General features: G+C 49.0%; 1 protein-coding gene across 2 annotated transcripts; it reads right to left on the reverse strand.

Annotated features, from left to right (window-relative positions):
• Positions 1 to 953: 953 nt before the first annotated feature.
• Pomk (protein O-mannose kinase) lies at positions 954 to 17,444 on the reverse strand. 2 transcript variants are annotated; one of them, XM_021664154.2, is made up of 6 exons: positions 17,383 to 17,444; positions 14,177 to 14,254; positions 13,815 to 13,905; positions 11,719 to 11,875; positions 10,494 to 10,780; positions 954 to 8,341 (listed from the first exon to the last, which is right to left on the reverse strand). In XM_021664154.2, the coding sequence occupies exons 5-6, from the start codon at positions 10,770 to 10,772 to the stop codon at positions 7,571 to 7,573; spliced, it is 1,050 nt and encodes a 349-aa protein (XP_021519829.1). In that variant the 5' UTR covers positions 10,773 to 10,780; positions 11,719 to 11,875; positions 13,815 to 13,905; positions 14,177 to 14,254; positions 17,383 to 17,444; the 3' UTR covers positions 954 to 7,570. The 2 variants fall into 2 exon arrangements, with proteins under 2 accessions (XP_021519829.1, XP_060237535.1); XM_060381552.1 differs by having other exon boundaries at positions 14,148 to 14,254.
• Between the last annotated feature and the right edge of the window lie 512 nt (positions 17,445 to 17,956).

The raw sequence follows: 17,956 nt of genomic DNA on the forward strand, positions 1-17,956 counted from the left end.
TGAGTTTGAGCCCAGCCTGGTCTACAAAGCGAGTCCAGGACAGCCATGGCTCCACAGAGAAACCCTGTCTGGAAAAACTCAGAAACCAACCAACCAACCAAACAAACATTGTCTGTAACTGCAAACTCGCCTGGGCAATCTGGCCATCAATGGGACAAACAAAATCATACCATGCAGCAGTGGAAAGGATCAGATCTTCCCATATCCACGGGTGGGAGTTACAGACGACGATGAAGGGAGACAGGCTGCACTTAGCTTTGTAATCGCACGTATTTACTTCCTTAGGTGGACTCATTTACAAATTCAGTTATGCAGAGAAACATACAAGCAACCTCATTAAAAGAATCGCATCCTTGTGTTGCTAAATGAAACAGTTGTCAGAATTATAAACCGTAGGATGGATCCCAAGATTTCATGTGTTTTGGGGGGAGGGAGCGCCCTGTACTGAAAACTTTCAGGTTCTAAGTTCGCTGAATACAACAGTGAACATGTTTCTTGATATTCCTTTGCAATAGGTCCCCTGACCTTAGCACATCTGACACCATAATGAAGGTTCCATTTAGGCCCTATATAGCGGGTGCTACCTGCCAAAACGGAAACAAAGGCCTGATCCATCACAGTCCAGAGTTCTGGGAGTGTCTCTAAACATACTAACCCTGCTTTTTGGCTTCTGTAGTTCCGCTTCTGGCTAATTGCTCTTGTTAACTGAAGCATGGCAACCCAGGACATGGTTTTGTGCTTAAAGGCTCAGTGGCCGGATAATAAAGACTTTCTGTTGGCTTAAACCCACGTTCTATAGTCTTCTCTAATGGATACCCCCACAATGTGTGTTAGAAATATGTTCTGGATCACAAAGAAAGAGACCACACTGCAACCGAAGTGTCTGGACAAGGCAAATTTACTCTTGATCAAAAGGACATGCTCTGAAAATCAAACAAAATCAAACCCATGGAGACAGGAAGTAAACTCGGTGTTTATTGTAATTTGGGTAGTGGCTGGACTTCACAATCTTATCCAATTAGCTAGTCTGAACAGACTTGGCCCACATGTAAGGAAGGAGGAAGGGGAAAGGGGTCACTGTACCAAGGAAAAAAGGTCACTGCTCCAGGCCATGAAATTCCTAAAACAGCAAGGGACCTTTGTGTAAACAAAGGTTTTAAAGGGTTTTACTACGTTTTGCATAAAAGTCTTACCAGGTAGATGGGATTAAAAAAAAAATACTTTGCTTCTAAACGTTTAATAGTTTTTGATAGAAAAAAAAATCACATTTTCCCCCACTAATTTATTCATTTTACATCCTGATTGAAGGCCTCCCTTGCACACCCCTTTTCCCATTCTTCCCTCTCCTTCTCCTCAGAGAAAGGGGAGGTCCCTCACGGGGACCAGCCTGCCCTGGAACATTAAGATGCTGCAGGACTAGGCCCGCATCCTCTCACTGAGGCCAGACAAGGCAGCCCCTTTAGGGGAATGGGATCCAAAGGCAGGCATTAGAGTCAGAGATAACCTATGTGAAGACCAAGCTTCACAGTTGCTACATATGTGTAGGGGTCCTAGGTCTTGTCCATGCATGCTCTTTGGCTGGTGGTTCAGTCTCTGAGGAGCCCCCATAGGCCCCCGTTAGTTGACTTTGTAGGAGTTCTTGTGGAGCCCTTGACTGCTCCAGCTCCCTCAGTCATTCCCTCAACTCTTCTATAGGACTCCCCGAGGGAGGAGGAGAGCTAAGGGGAGAGTAGAATGTTAAGCCAGTGTCATGGTGGACTTCAACTGGCAGGGTTGTTCCTTAGGTTTGGTAGCAAAGAGGCATATGGGTACACCCTGCGTTATTTTTACATTCTTTACTTGAACTACTTGATGTTCCAATACAAAAGCAGTGTGATCAGTGCCATTGTTAGACCCAGCGAGAGCCTAAATATAAAAAGGGATGAAGAGAACTCAGGAAACTATTCATCCATCGATGCAAAATCCCAAGAGGTTAGTTTATTTTGACCATTGCACAATGGGGTCACCCATGCTGGTCAGCAAGGAGTGGCACCGGGAGACAAGGGAGACAAAGACCTTAGGTTTTTAAAAGGCAAAAGGTGGGAATCTCCTGGGGTTGCTATCATGGCGATTCAGGATTGGATGAGGTGTTTAACTTTTAAAATAATTGGTTAGTTCTGGTCACCCTTAGGTCTGGTCAGTCCTGCCGTAAATACCTGATCTCCAAGTCAGTTTGGAATTTCTTGCCATATGAGATATAGCTACAGTTAAAGGTGGGAGAGTGATTAACTCATCCCGTGTCTATTCTGAGGAGTAGGGGTTACAGGCTTTGGATCAAAGGTCAGGAGCTATGCAGGCGAAGGATTGGGGTCATTTGGTCCGGTTTTCAAACAAAGCCCATTTCACAGGTACCAATCAGTGATTTACTCTTCATTTAGTAGGGATCTCTGCTTGTTCTCTTCTGTGTCTCTGCCCTCACAGATGGCTGATGTCAGGAACTTTTACATTCCTCGGCTCTCTGGAGAAGCACTAAGAGGCTTTAATTAACATGGGCCTAAAACTTGAAAATATAAGTGATAAGGCAATTAAAAGAAACATAGGTTACAAAGTTAGTCTGATTCTTTCACCATGATAGAAAAACAAGATGCTAAGGCAGCATCTGACATATGCTTTGCAAGGTGGGTAGGCTTCTTGGACACATTCACAATGACTCCTTGGGGACATTAGCTAGGAGAGGAAGGGAGATTGTGGTTGATCCAAAATTCAAACCTCATTATCTGTGGCTGGTACTAAAGAGGCTCAGATTTGATTGGCCCCAACCCCAGGCTGCTCCAGCTCACTGATGAGTGAGCTGTGTCCGCTGTACTGCTACCTCTGGTGTTACAGCTCCAGGCACAAAAAGCCTTCCCTTGAGTGGATAAAAAAAAAAAAAAATAATAATAATAACTAAAACCAAACAAAATGCAAAATGCAGTGGAGATCTGAGCTGTAGCTGCCTCAAGAGTGACCAAGGAAAGAAAGGATGGAGAGACAAGACAGAATGGAGAGCTGGTTTTAAAAGGATAAAAAAATCCAGGCAAGTCCAGGAACGCATTCAGGTTTCCAGACCCCAAGCTGGGAGAGAGCTCTCCCATTGACCACTGCGGGGGTGGGGGGGCTGCTTGTAGGATCAAGGTGCTTCCCCCTGAGGACTGCGGCATTAACACAGGGGCTGACACTTAGCACTGTGTGGCTGGCCCCTGCTGCTCCCTGAGGCAGCCCAGTGCTGAGAGGAGAGGTGAGTGACAGCAGCCATTGCGGAGCTTCTCTCCTGTGCCTGTCGTCCTCAGTGTTCTACTGCTGGGAAGAGACACCAGGATTCTTAGAAAGAAAACATTTCATTGGGGCTGGCTCCCAGTTCAGAGGCTTCCATTTCCATCGTGGTGGGAAACATGGCGGCACACAGGCAGATATGGTGCTGCAGAAGGAGCAGAGTTCCGTATCTTGATCCACAGGCAGCAGGGAGAGACGGTGTGTCACACTGGGCATAGCTTGAGCACAGGAGACTCAAAGCCCGCCTGCACAGTGACACACTGCCTCCAACAAGGCCAGACCTCCTAATAGTACCACGTCCTATGGGCCAAGCAGTCAAGTCTATGAGTCTATGGGGGTCATTCCTAGTTAACCATCCCAAACTCAGTTTTGCCTTATTGTATGGAAATAAAAATTACTCTAGCTTCCCACTTTTGTAATTTTTTTCTATTCTTGCAATCTGCATTAAAAAAATAAAGTCACACTATATATTTTTAAAAGGTCCTAAAACTCTGTTAGTAGAGGAATAAAGAAAACATATACGCTTAATGGTTTTACATGGAAATTCGATGAAATAAATGTAATCTAGCCTCCAACCTGAACCTCTTGTGCCTTAATTGGGCATATGAAAAGCAAAGGCTAAGTGCAAGGTTTTACAGAGCTTAATAAAACACTGGAATGTTCTCTTTCAGAATATGTCTCTACGGTCCTTATTTTTAATGTTTCAGACATAATGATGGATATAATAAATTATGTGTCAATGAAAAAAATGTGGTTTTTTTTTTTTGAGGGAAACAGCATAGAAGGATAGTGACAGATGTCATAACAATGACCATGAAAACGTGTATCTCCTGGGACACAGGTAACCAGGAGATATAGTTGTGGTGCCAAATCACAGAAAGACTGGGCGCAGGGGGGGGAGGGGCAGACCTGCTGGTTCCATCAGTCCCACCAGTTCCTTCACAAGATCTTTGAAGCAATCACTGGTTGGGTACCCAAGAAAGCCCTGGGCATCACCTTCATCAAGACATCAGTGAAGGCCGGGTCCAGCAGTGCACGCCTGTAATCACAGCACTCTGGGAGGCAGAGGCAGGAGGATCTCTGGGAGTTCTAGTCCAGCCTGGTCTACAAAGCAAGTCTAGGACAGTCAAGGTTACCCTGAGAAGCCCTGCCTCAAAAACAAATCAAAACAGTAACTAAAGACAGCAATGATGGTCTTAAGGGGCTGAGGCTTGTTTCAGACATCAACCCAGAAAAGATGGGAGCTGACGTGAAGTGCCTGTGGAGCTCTCCAGCAGAGGGACTCGGAAGAGCTGCCGTAGACACCAAGTTTCCAAGTCATTGTGGTAGATCACACGGACCCCACACGGCTCTATGGAGCGCTTAAGAACATCACTCATGGGGCCAGAGAGAGTGCTCTCAGTGGTCAAGAGCACTGTCTGCTTTTCCAGAGGACACAGGTTTGAAACCCAGGACCCACATGGCAGCTCACAACTGTCTATGACCCCAGTTCCAGGGGACCCAACACTTTCCTCTTGCCTCCACAGTACTGCACACAAGTGGTACACAGACACTGACGCAGGCAAAACACTCCCATACATTAGTTAATAAACGAGTAACAGAAAGTGAACTCATGAGGCTAGACTCTAAGGGTGCTTACTGTTCTTGGGATTCAGGTTCGGTTTGGCTCACAACCACCTGTAATTCCAGTTTGCCTTCTCCCTTCTGTATATGAAATAACTGTAAAATAATTTTTTTTTTAATCTTTTTGGGACTTTAAAACACCATGTCAAGACTTTTGGAGCACTGAAAACCCATTTGCAGAGGCATGCGAAGGCAGAGCAGACCACGCATTCCAGTTGTTATGGCAATGTTATTAGTCACGTTTCACTTCTCTTCTGATGTTTCTGTTTATTTTTTTCCCAAATTTTTGTCAAGCGACAGCTTCTTGTTAATATGAAGTGAGGACTCTAAGTGAACACAGTGTCCATGAAGCAGGACAAAGAATTAAGATTTAGTGTTTTATTCTCATTTGTACTCAGTGGCCTCTCAGGACTTAGTACTTCGGATCATTCCATCCCATTGGGATTGCCCTCGAGTTAAAGGACCAGAAACACGCAGCCTTGTGGTCAGCCTTTAAAGGTTTTCCCTTTGAGTACAACTCAGTGCCGAGTACTGGGGTTGTGTAACCCTCTCCCACCGTGTAGTCTTAGCACACTTCATCAGTTCGTCTTCAGCTGCGCCCTGCTACCAGCCCTGTTTCAATGGTTTTAGGCCTGGATCTTCCAGATACAAGGATGTGACATACCGGCTTCTATGAGAGGCTTCTTCCACGCAGAACGTTTTCAAGGCTCAGTAACTGCAGCATTCACTGGGATGTCATTCTTTAAGCTTGAATAATCCCATCTTATGGATATACACATCTCTGTTATTGACCAACATTTGGTTTTTTTTCACCTTTTGTCCGTTATGAATAGTTGTGCCATCAATGTTAATGGATAATGTGAACATCTTTTTGATGCTACTGGGTATATCCTTGGAAGAACTGCTGGGACACGTGATAACTCTGTTTAAACTTTCTGAAAAACTGTCAGACTGTTTCCCTAACATGCCCCTGCAACACAGTCGGGGCTCCAATCACTCCACACCCTGGTCAACACTTGTTAATAATATCCTTAAGCCAGTGGGTTTTGGTGGAGCTTTTGTATACCCAAAGTGAATGGAGAAACCTGTGCGCCCCAAGAGACAGCTCAGACACTCTGAGCAAGATCACCCCCTAGTCAGCCATGGCTGCAGAGGACAACACAGAACCAATGGTGCCTATTTCTTCTGCCTGTTGTATCTCCTCCAGGAGGCAATGTGCCTCAAACTGTGGCCCTCAGAAGAGAAGCAGCAGCAGGAGGAGCAGCAGCAGCAGCACAGGGAACCAGTTGTAAATTCCTGGACTTCACTCTAGACCTCTGAAGCTGGAGGCCCTGAGGTGAGCCCCATCTGTAACTGCAGGTGGCTCTGTTGCTTGCTCAGGTTCAGGGGAGACAGGAAGCACCTGTGAGTGACCATTAATACTCACCAGATCTCTCACATCTCCCAAATAGGGATGCCAGCACCACAGAGACCTTTTTTTTTTCCTTTTTAATTGGGATGGGGGAGCGAGGATCATGGTATATAGCCCAGGATAGCCCAGAATTCCTGGTTCCTCCTGTCTGTCTCTGGAATTACAGGTGGGCACCATCATTTCCGGCTCCACAGTTTTATTTTAAGTGTTCAGTCATCCAAGCCCAGGGGAGCCTTAGCACTTCTAGTGAAGAGGGACACTGGATACAAAACATTCACACAGATTCCAGGTCAGCAGGAATTTCAAAGCACCATCCAAGACAGGGAAGAAAGGTCGCTCAACTCACTCTTTCAAACATTCCTAGCCATTCACAATCTCCAGAGCATGCTGTCATAGGGCACCTGGCTCAAAGAGAGGGGACAACATGGAAGCTACATGGAAAATCATCTCCAACACTGACCAGGACCTCACTGGACCAAAAAAAAAAAAAATAATAATAATAATAAATAAAAAAATTAAAAAAGGGGTGGGGTGGGAGGGGATACTCTGGACACCCAGAATGGTCTTTGAGCATGAGTGTGTCAAATGCGCATGCTTTGGGTCAGATTTACAGCTTTGCATGTAACCAGGCAAGTTCCCTATCAGGGATCTTCCAACAGGACTTTCTGAATTAGGAGATGCTCCCTGAAGAACTGGGATTTTGTTTGTTTGTTTGTTTGTTTGTTTTTGTTTTCCACAAATGGACATCTAAAGATTTCCATCTCCCACCAGTCTATAATACCTGTTACCTGGGTAGGCCCTATGGCTGCAAGATTACTGTTTCATTATTCCCTTTAAACACTGTATATATGCACCAATTCTCTGCATCTTCTCTAGGCAGCACAGTGGAGCAAGGTTTTCTGGCTCCACAACTTCTATCCAGGTTGCTGGGAGAGCAGAGCACTCAAAATGTGCAGGCGGATGTAGAGATGGGCCTTCATGGCCGAACAGCCAAAGTCAACAAAGCGTGAAGCTCATCAAGAGTAGACTGTCTGGGATGCCATTTCTCCATAAAGCCCATCGCTCCATGGCTTATTTTTTGGTTTTTTGAGACAGGATTTCTCTGTATCGCTCTGGCTGTCCTGGAACTCTGCATCGCTCTGTAGACCAGGCTGGCCTCGAACTCACAGAGATTCTCCTGCCTCTGCCTCCCAAGTGCTGGGATTAAGGACATGCACCACCACCGCCGGCCTCCATGGCTTATTTTTACAGCATTTCTTTTGTCTGAGACATCACGGTGTCTCTGAGTGAATGTAAAACCTTTTGGTAAGTGTCCAGGACACCCTGAGCTGTGGGTCTTTCTGCAGGGATCTGGCTCTTACACGCCTTGTGTATATCGAACAAATGGAATCGGACCATATCGCTCCCTTCCACGTGCCCCAGAAGGAAACTAGAGACATCCGGGATCTTCCAGATGTCAATCTTCTCATCATAGGAGGGCATGAGATCATCCTGGAAGGGCGTGTCCTCTCCATAGGGCCACAGCTGCTCTGGAGCCACAAAATCCCCGTGGAGCTCCCTGTGGCCACACTTCACGAGGACCCCGGAGTCCCGGTCCACCGGGGGCAGCGCGTCCAGGTCGTTTGCCACGATGCTGAAGTCGCTTGTCAGCAGGTACTGGGACAACGTTTTGGGTAGGTCGTTAGAGTCACACATGACCCTCGTGCCCAGGGGGCTGTGGTGCAGGTAGTTAAGGATGCTGACGTACTCCACAGCCAGCTGCAGCCTCTGCTGCCAGGTGTTCATGTCCCGGTACTTTGAAAGGTTTAGCGTTTCTTCCAGGTTGCTCAAGGAACCAAAGGGGTGGTATTCGGTAAGGATGGTGCTGTCTTCCTCACAGTAACCCACCAGCGTGATCACGTGCTCACTCTGCAGAGACTTCAGCATCTGCAGTCCGTGGAGGAAGTCTTCCTTCATCTCCAGCCTGGTCAGCCGCGAGAGGGCAACTTTGTGTTCCTTCCACTCAGACAGAAAGACCTGAAACAGGACAAAATAGGACCGCAGAGAACATCATGTCAGGACTTTCACCAAGGCAAGCTGAGATCAGATGCCTCCTAGGAGGCAGGTGTGGTACAGAGGACACGGAAATGGACCAGAAACAGACCAGACCCTGCCACCCCAGGGCTGCAAAGACAAACGCGCAACACGCAGCTGGCTGAGCAGCTGACCAGGATGGGGAAGAAAGGGAGATCACAGACTCTTCCGGGGGCCACACAGAACCTGAGAGCTGTCACCTACCACAGGGTAACAGAGCACCGCCTGCTCTTGGCTGACAGAGCAGGAAGGGGATTCGAGATGACCCTCAGGTGTACGGCTCAAGGGGCTGGGTTGGAAGCAATGCTGCACACTAGGAAGGGGATGGCAGGCCTCACAGTCATTCGACGCCAAGTCAGTGGTGGTGACACATACTTGTAATCCCCAAACCCAAGAAGTGAGGCAGGAGGAGGATGAAATTGAAGACAGCCTAGACTAGCTAGTGAAAAATCTACTTAAAAGGAAAACATACAAGAGTTCCACACAGCCTGGGGGCAGTGGGGCACACGTCTTTAATCCCAGCACTTGGGAGGCAGAAGCAGATCTCTGTGAGTTCAAGGCCAGCCTGGTCTACAAAGCGAGTCCATGACAACCAAGGTTACACAGAGAAATCCTGTCTTGAAAAAAACAAAGAGAGAGATAGAGAGAGATCCAACAGGACATACCGACATGTTCAGAGAACGCCAATTAGAGACATCAAATAAACAGTTGATGGTATGGATCTAGGACCCGAAGCCAGAGGCGAGGGAGGAACGCTTGGGAGTTTGTTAAATATGTAAAAGTGGTAGCGAGATTAGGTCTAGGTACTCGATTACATCGCATCTAGAGACACAGAGATGTTTCCTCTGCTTCAGCATGTCTCCGTTCTGCCCACAGATGTCCACTGAGGGACAGGGCTGCCCTGTGTGGTGCAAAGTGTCCGGCGGCCTCTGCTGCCTCCACCCACCAAATGCCAGTAACAGCTCCTCTCTCCAGCAGTGACAGCCACAAACATCTGCACACATTGCTGTCTCCCTCCACACTGCTGCTGGTTGTGAAGCAGTCGTCTATGGGAGGGACGAGGGATGAGGAGTCAGCAAAGGAATGCAAACAGGAATGAGGGCCGAAGGAGATGAAGAAAACCGGAAAACCAGACTCCAAGGGCAAGAAGCAACTGAATCCAAGGTAGCTGAAAGGACCAAAGAAGAAGAAGACAGCGTTCAGCGTGCAGGTAGCTGCTGACATGAGTAAGAGCCGTTTCCTGCCATGTTGATGTGACGCTGGGAAGGGACGACAGTGACAGAAACAAAGAGTGGCAGCTGCAGAGGCCTGGGCAATCGAGAGCATGGAGCTTCTCCATGCCTGTCTGTACACAAGTCAGGATGACGCGTGTGCAGGGAGGAATTACAGACCTCACAGGACGAGGGCGCCTCCTGCCTTAACACGCATAAAAGCAAGACCGTAAGCTAAGACAAAGGGTGAGCGTCTGAAGAAACATTTGTCTCAGCGCAGGAATGGACCCCCGAGGGCTGCCGGGAAGTGCTGAAAGCTCAGACCTCTCCTTAACTCTACTGCCTGCCTATCAAGGCCTACCATGCTTGTATTTCCTTCCGTAACTACGTGAATGAAAACTGCACACCATACGGCTAGTTGGCACACTTATTACCCAAGGACTTTCCTCCTGGTTCTAACTGGCACCCCCACCTATGCCTGATGACTACATAATCAACTGTGCTTCTGAAAATACGTATTTTTATACAAGATCTCATTCAGCTCAGGTTGGCTTTGAACTCCCTACACTGCTGAGAACGGCCTCCAAGCAAGCACTTTCTTAGTGAGCTACACCCCGAGCCCCTCGCATAAAAATACTGTTTCCAGTCTCTCATACTACAGCATCTCTTCACACCCGTCTCCCTTCCTCCAGATGGTTTAACTCTACCAGAGTTCAGGATCTGAGAGACTGCTGGGCCCCAGGGCACACACACAGGCCCTCCATGGCTCTTTTCTTTTGTTTAGTTTTAAGTCACTGTTTTGCTATGCTGCCCAGGTTGTCCTCAAAGTCCTACCCCAAGCCATCTTCTTGCCTGAGACTCCCAGATATGAAAAGAACACTTACTCTCTTCACGGCTCCCTCCCCAATGCGCTTCAGCTGCCTCACTTCTGTCCTCAGCTCCTCACAGGACAACCAGCGGGAACAATTTTTCATCCGCCCCATCCTGAAGTAACCCCGAGGACAGCGCCCAGAGTCCTTGGCGGGTCGCCCAGGGGAGATGAAAAACTGATCCAGGCAGAGGTAAAGGACCACGTTCATAAGGGCCATGGCGAACAGCAGCCCAACGACCCGGGACACTTCTCTGTGGGTGAGGCCGGTCCTGCTCCCGCGTTGCTGTCCCATGTCAGTCCCTACAACAGAGCGTGAGACAAGGAGTCACACCACGGTCTGTTTCCATTTCCACGGAGGTGTCCTGATGCCCCGAGTGGGCTGAAGGTGGTCACACCCGCTCCTGGGCTCTGCCGGTGTCTGTGTCACTTGGAGGCTTATATGAACCGCAATGTGAGCTGCTCTAAGAAACCTTACTCTTCACTACGAGCTAAAATGTGACTTCATGCAGACAGGGTCTGGTCTTTTCTCCCACAGTAGCTTACACTAAGTTGATAGCCTGAATGTTTAGAAAGACACAAGCAAAATACGTATTTGTGTGACTGGGATAGAAGATGGACAAAGAGGCATAGTTACTGTAGCAAACAGACAAGGGCTTCCCGAAGCTAGCTGAGCAGTTGGGGTGCTCCCTGGAAGACACCCAAGAGCCCCTGAACAAGCTGGTGATACAGCTCAGGGAGCTTCCGGCATATGTAAGACCCTGGGCCTGAACCCCAACACAGCACCTACAAAACATTTAGGTTTTCTCTTTTGGTGGCTCAGGGGATTGAGCCTCAGTGATGCTAGCTGAGCATCCCAGCTCTGAGAGACAGACCAGGAAGGAAGGAGAGGTGGCTCCTCAGCAGGAGGACAAGGTGGCTTGAGGATGGGACAGTCTGTGAGGTGCACAGACTAGCCAGGAGGCCTGGGCAACAATCTGGGATAAGAGTTGACAAATTTGTGGGCGAGAAAAACGGTGACAAGGTTTTTCGGGAGACACGGGCAGTAGGGACCAAAGAATCCAGAACAGGGCCAGGCCATGATGGAGGGGCCATGGCAGAGGAGCCTGGGTGGGGATAGGCCTGGGATGGATCCTTAAGCAAAGGATGCTTGTCCCTCAAAGTGTTGGACAGAGATGCTCCAAGCTGACTGTCACACTGGAAGGCATGGGGATCCAGAGTCAAAAGTGACGAAAGGTTACCTTCAGCAGTTTCTTCTTTCTGCCGGCTGGGTCTCCATCCACACGCCTGGGTCCATCAGTGTGGATCTTGGTCCCACATGACAGCTCACAACCTCGATAGCTCCAGTGCCAGGAGGTCGGATGGTGTCTTCTGGCCTCCAGAGAAACTGCATTCACACTGTGCACAGACACACATGCAGGCAAAATACCCACAGACAAAAAATGTCAAAGGCCGGGCGGGTGGTGGCACACACTTTAATCTCAGCACTCAGGAGGCAGAGGCCTATGGAGCTCTGAGTTTAAGGCCAGCCTGATCTACAGCCCGGGACAGCCAGGGCTATGCAGACAAACCCTGTCTCAGCCGTCTCCCATGACACCCCCCCCAATAAAAACACAATTATATCTCAATTTAAGAGAATAAGAATGCCACTGGATGCTGTAGCACACACCTGTAATCTCAGCACTTGGGCAGGCAGAGGCTGGTGGATCTCTGTGAGTTTGAGGCCAGCCTGGTCCACAAAGCAAGCTCAGGACAGCCAGGGATACACAGAGAAACCCTGTCTTGAAAAACCAACCAACCAACCAACCAACCACCACTACCACAACAAAACACCCCAAAACAATCAAACAAAACCTCCCAAACTCAACTTCAAGTCTTCTCCCCCAGATCTATTCCTTTCACAGAGTTCATGTCAGTAAATAACGAATCTCCTTTCCTGTTTCTACGCCCTCGAAGACACAGCTGAGGTGTCGGCACAGCAAACAGATACTTCTGAGGAAAAGTGAGAACTGAGAGCTCAGTAGCTTTGCTCAGACCACAGAGTAAAATGCTGGTTCTCATCCCTGCTGCCACCAGGATGTGCGCGCAGGGCACCCTGACTCTGCAATCACCGTGGTTTCTCTCGGGGAAGCTACCTGGAGGCCATCTTGCCCCTTCACCTCACAGTCTTGCTCCCCCCCGCCCAGCAGGCCCCAGCAGTACTCAGATCCAGGTGGCTTGTTCCTCTTTCCTCAGGGACTCATCCTCATCTTCCCGCCTCTCCCTCAGGTCATCTTCAGAGACTTAACAGAAGCTGTGACAACTGTTTCCACTCAGGCTGCTGCCATTTCTTGTTTACAATGTTATCTTGTTACAATATTATTTTTAAAAAAACTTTGTTTATTATTATTATACTGTGTACAACTTGTGGGTATGGGTGAGGCAGGCCACAGTGTGCGTGTAGAGGTCAGAGGTCAACTTTGTGGAGTTGCCTCTCTCTTCTGTCTTTAGGTGGTTCTGGGGGTCAACAGGCTTTCATGACAAGCACTTTAACCACTGAGCCATCTTTCCAGTTCATCTTTCATAATCTCTAAAGGGACCAGGTGTGTCTCAATTTAGACCTTAGGTCACAGGGTCGTAACTGTCTTCATTCTACAAAGTGTCAAATGGCAAATGGTTAGGCTTGGGAGTCAGTGTCAAAGTCAAGCATCAAGGATAAGGGGCAGAAAGAGGGCGGGATGGCATGAGTCATCCCTGCCTGTCATAGAGTCTCAACGGAGTCCAAAAGCAAACCTGTGCGGCCGAATTCTAATAACACTTATTTATGGACACAAGACTCTGAACGTCATATGGTTTTTACACAATCTCAAAATATTTACTAATACACAACATTTACTAAGAAAAGTGGCTGGGATAGAGCTCACTGCCGAAATACTTGCTTAGCTTGGCGCTATAAAAAATAAAACAAAAAACAAAAAACAAAAAACAGGCAGTGAGTTGTAGCTGGCCAAACCTGGCATGAGATGATAATATTCCTCAAGGTGTTGCAGACCAGGGTCATCTTGGGTCTGGTAGCCGTCTAGATGCTTACAATCCCTAAATCTGTTCCACAGCCTCCCACTGCCCAGTGTCTGGGCTGTCCACTGCTCACCCAGATCTCTCCCTCCATCCCCAGTGCTCCGTCATGGGGGCAGAAGCTACTCATCATTCACGTCACAACTCGGGGTGACTCAATTCCTCCCTCGCTGGACCTCACAGGCAGCCAGGCCCTACCTACTGCATCGTCTGACTCTCTCAGGCCCATTGACGGCTGCCCTCTCCTCACTCAGCCATGGCGTAGGCCACCAGCACCTCTTACCTGGCCTTCCACAGCTAATTCCTGTGTGGTCCTCTGTGTTCCAGTCCATTCTCCACACAGTGGACAGGATCTTCCTTCTTTAATGAAATACCTCAAGAGAAAATTATAAATAAAATTATGACCAACTAATTCAGTTTTTGTTAATCCTCACTTGTCCTGAATATATTTCAATTTTTAAAAAAATTATATATATATTAAAAATATTTTTGCGGGGGAGGGGCATTTGCACTGGGGATCCAACCCGGGGTCTGGCACAGCCTGCAACCCTCCACTGAGCTATGTTGTATACCCCCAAGCCTGATCTTTGTGAAAGAAATGAAAGGTTACACATACCCCTGAAACCCCGCTGGTGCTCTCCTCACCTGCTGCTGTTACTGGCCTCACGACTGTGGACCTGGGGACTCGGAAGAAAAGCAGTTTCCTAGGTGCTCTCTTCAGACCTACCGATCAGGAACACAATCTGCTTTTAGCGAACAGGAGTAACTTTAATTCAGCTGTTGCTATTCATTTGCCTCTATGAAAAAAAAAATCTTCTTTTCGCCACTTGAAGCTTGTCCTTGTGATTGAACACTTTCCTCAGGTGGACCCTTCTTAACCCTCAGAGTGTACATTGTCTGATGCTCTGAATAAAACTGGCCATCGCGCGAGACTTCAGACCTCGTCATTTTTAGGCCCCTTGCTCTCCCAGGTTCATGCCGCCAGCTAGAGTGGTAAACATACTTTACTCCCTTTTCTTTTTAAGCACAGCACCGCCACTGCTGTTGTTTTAATTTCTGAAATTGTATTTATTGATTTGAGTCCTGGAGGAGGGCACCTGCCAAGGCATGTGCGGAGGTCCGGGAACGGCCTGTAGGAGTCCATTCTCTCCTTCCACTCCGTGGAGCCCAAGGGCTGAACTCAGGTTACCTGGTTTGGCAGCAGAGAGTCTCACTGTACAGACAGACCAGCCACCCCACCCTCTCGCCTCAGTCTCCCACGTGCTCGAATTATAGGCATTCACAGCCTCCCTGGTGCGAGACAAAATGTGTACGTGTTTCCTTGTGTGCATGTGGGAAAGTCACTGTCTGGTGTGGAGGGCGACCCTTCCAAACCAATCTGCCTACCCATAATGCTCCAGGCTCCGGACCCCCCCCCCCCCCCACACACACCCGCCATGTTCCACCCTCCCCCCAGGCATTCCTCCAGTCTCAAGGAAATCCTTTAGGAGGCGTGTAGGCCCTCTCCCCTCTAGGCTGGGTGCTCCTGAGATGTTCCTCTCCTGTTCTGTCTGCGGTGCCCGGTGCAGAGCGGGCACCTGGTAAGCACATATGACTGGCTAGTCACACTGCACTTCTCTGTCTTCGTGGTCTCTGGCACCCACACCGCTGGCTTCCTTGTGTTTACGCATGCCCACAGCATCTATTCTTTAGTTCTTTGAGGGGCCTGCCCTGTAATGCCCCTCATCCATCCCATCCAGTCTCACCACACCAGCGCCATAGTTACGAACTACCAGGGTCAAATCTCTTTCGCCCCAAATTTCCTCTCATCTGACTTTGCCACTGAGTGAATGCAAGCTTCACGGAACCTAGAGCTCATAGTTTTAGGGAGGAAAGGGTGTTCCCTAAGAAAACACAGGTGGACTGGGCAGACGGCTCAGTGGATAAAGTCTGAGGACCCAAGTTCAAATCCCCAGGACCCAAGAGGAGCCAGATGGGCCTGTAATCCCTCTGCTTCTGGAAACCGGATACCGAGAAGCTGCTGGCCTGACACACGGTGGCACGCCACAGAGATCCTGGCTCAATCAAGGCAGAAGGCCAAGCGCAGCAGCCATGGTGTACTCTGACCTCCAAATGTACACCATGACACATGTGTGAAACACACGCAGGCACACACACTTTAGAATGCAAAATTGCCAGCCCCTTTCCAGAGTTCTGCAAGAGTTTTGCAGAAGCGCAGAGACGCTTCCTTATAAATCCAAACCCACTACTCACTCTTCAGCCCCACATACACTCTCACACTCCTATGATTTGGATAAATGTCCCCCAAAGGTGCACTCATTAAAAACTTGGTTTCCAGCTGTTGGCGCTCCAGATAGTGGTGGCACCTTAAGGAGGCACAGTGGGCTCCAAGGAAGCTTGGGTCAGTAACAGTGTGACCAGGAAGGAGATGCTGGGACCTCAGCCTGTGACTCTTTGCTTTTAGGGTGCTGTGAAGTAAGATGCCTCCTCCACCACTCTCCCCTGCCATGATGTGCATAATGATCAAAGGCCATGAGCAAAAGTCACCCATTATGGAAAGAATCCCCACAACTGAGCCCAAACAAACCGTCCCCTTTTAAAAGCTGATTAGAGCAGCAAAACCTAAAACACTCAAATACTACCAACATCTGGTACAAAATTCTGCAAGAACCTAGAATCCATATTTTCTTTTCTTTCTTTTTTCTTTATTATTTTTTTAAAGATTATTTTATGTGTATGAGTGTTGGCTTGCATGCAACACTTGCAAGCCCAGGGAGGTCAGAATAGAGTGCTGGCTCCCCTGGAACTTCAGTTATGGACAGTGGTAAGCCATTAGGGAACTGAACCCAGGTCCTCTCTAAAAACAAATGCTCTTCACCAATGAGCCATCTCTCTGGCCCCTAAAATTCCTGTTTTCAAATCTAAGTTGAACCCTCATTACTTGGCAATCCATGAACACATCTGTTTCGTATGGGCTGTTATTTTATGCCTCTAAATTTGAACCTCCTCAGGAAAAAAGCAATCATCCTTAAACCCAAGTGTTCACACAGTATCATACAATATGAAACTCAACACAGTTCTGAGAGTAGATACAATCTCATCCCCCAGAGAAGGAAGAGGACTGAAAGGCGAAGGCTCTCCTCATCTACCTGTGTGTGGAAGGGCTGCCTCCAACCCACACTCTTCCTCAGGTTCTTGCAAAGCTCAGCGACCAGACACTGGAGGGGGCAGACACCCAGGCTGGCAGTTACAGAAGAGGCTACCCAGAGCTTAAAGGAGTGTGTGCAGCCTGCTGAGCAGAAATTTCTGGCACTGTTTAAACACCAGGGCTGTTTGTGCAAGAGGGACAACTGCTGTCTTCACTGCTTAGGTTAGACAAAGAAGAGAAGGAAAACGACATGAACTGCCAATATGCAGAATATTTCACACAATTTGAGAAGGTACTGGTGTCACCAATACAATTCTGACTAAACCTCACTTTCCAGTAAGTACTTAAAAAATTATGGATGTTGTTTAGTGTCTGCGGGCAAGAGAGCGGAGACGTCAAAAATCACCGAACGTCTAAAAATCGCTTTTTAACAAGAAGGAGGGAGAGGTGTGGGAGAGGAAGCGGGAGCACGCCGGGCCGTGAATTCAGGGCTCCCACAGCAGCCGCGCCCGCTGCACCGCAGCTCCCGGAGGAGGCGGGCGCGGTGAGCACCCCTCCGCGGCGCCGCAGGGGCCACTGCCCGCCACCATCCGCTCCACCCCGCTTCGGGGCTGGTGTGTGGCGGTGTGCGTGGGGGAGGCGTGCTGGGGCTCAGGAAGGCCCCGCAGGACCCCGGCCAGCTCCACCACGCCCCGGAGCCTACCTGGCGACCCCCAACTCCGCTCGCGGCCCACGACGCCTGCGCCGCGCGGCCGGAAGCGGGCGGAGGCGGGCGCTGGGCTGCCCCCTGGTGGCCGTGCCCCGCCTCACCCTTGGACGCCCCTGGGCAGCACAGGCGCGCTCACCCAGCCCCTGGTTGCGGCTTCTGCTCTGCAACCTGGTGAAATCCTGGGCACAGCAACCCGGCTGAGCCTCAGAGGGCTGCTTCATGTCTACAGTTCCACACTTTATCAAGTGGTGGCTGCCAAACGGTGGTCCTCGGAACAGCAGCGCGAGCTAATTGTCCGAAACGAAACCTCAGCTCCACGGCAGACCTGGCCTCAGTGGTACCCAAGCCTCTGCATTTGAAAATGTAAAGGTGACTCGGGACTTGGACCCGAGACACAAAGCTGAACTGCACAGATTTCGGGTCCCAACCTCAAGCGATGTGAAGGCTGGAAGGTCTCAACGTGACTCACCGCTGTTTGTATTTGATGAGAAGGGCAGGGTGGCGAAGTGGAAAACCAGACGGAACGCTACCTAACTCGTTGTTTGTTTAAAATATACGTATCATCTAC

This window comes from Meriones unguiculatus, chromosome 4 (genome assembly GCF_030254825.1).
Source record: "Meriones unguiculatus strain TT.TT164.6M chromosome 4, Bangor_MerUng_6.1, whole genome shotgun sequence".
In the NCBI taxonomy this organism is placed as follows: Eukaryota; Metazoa; Chordata; class Mammalia; order Rodentia; family Muridae; genus Meriones; species Meriones unguiculatus.

Coding starts and splice junctions, on each gene's coding strand:
- Pomk (XM_021664154.2), bottom strand. CDS start 10,772: ATGGGACAGCAACGCGGGAGCAGGACCGGCCTCACCCACAGAGAAGTG. Junction 8,342..10,493: donor GGGAGGGAGCCGTGAAGAGA/GTAAGTGTTCTT, acceptor GTCCTGTTTCAG/GTCTTTCTGTCTGAGTGGAA.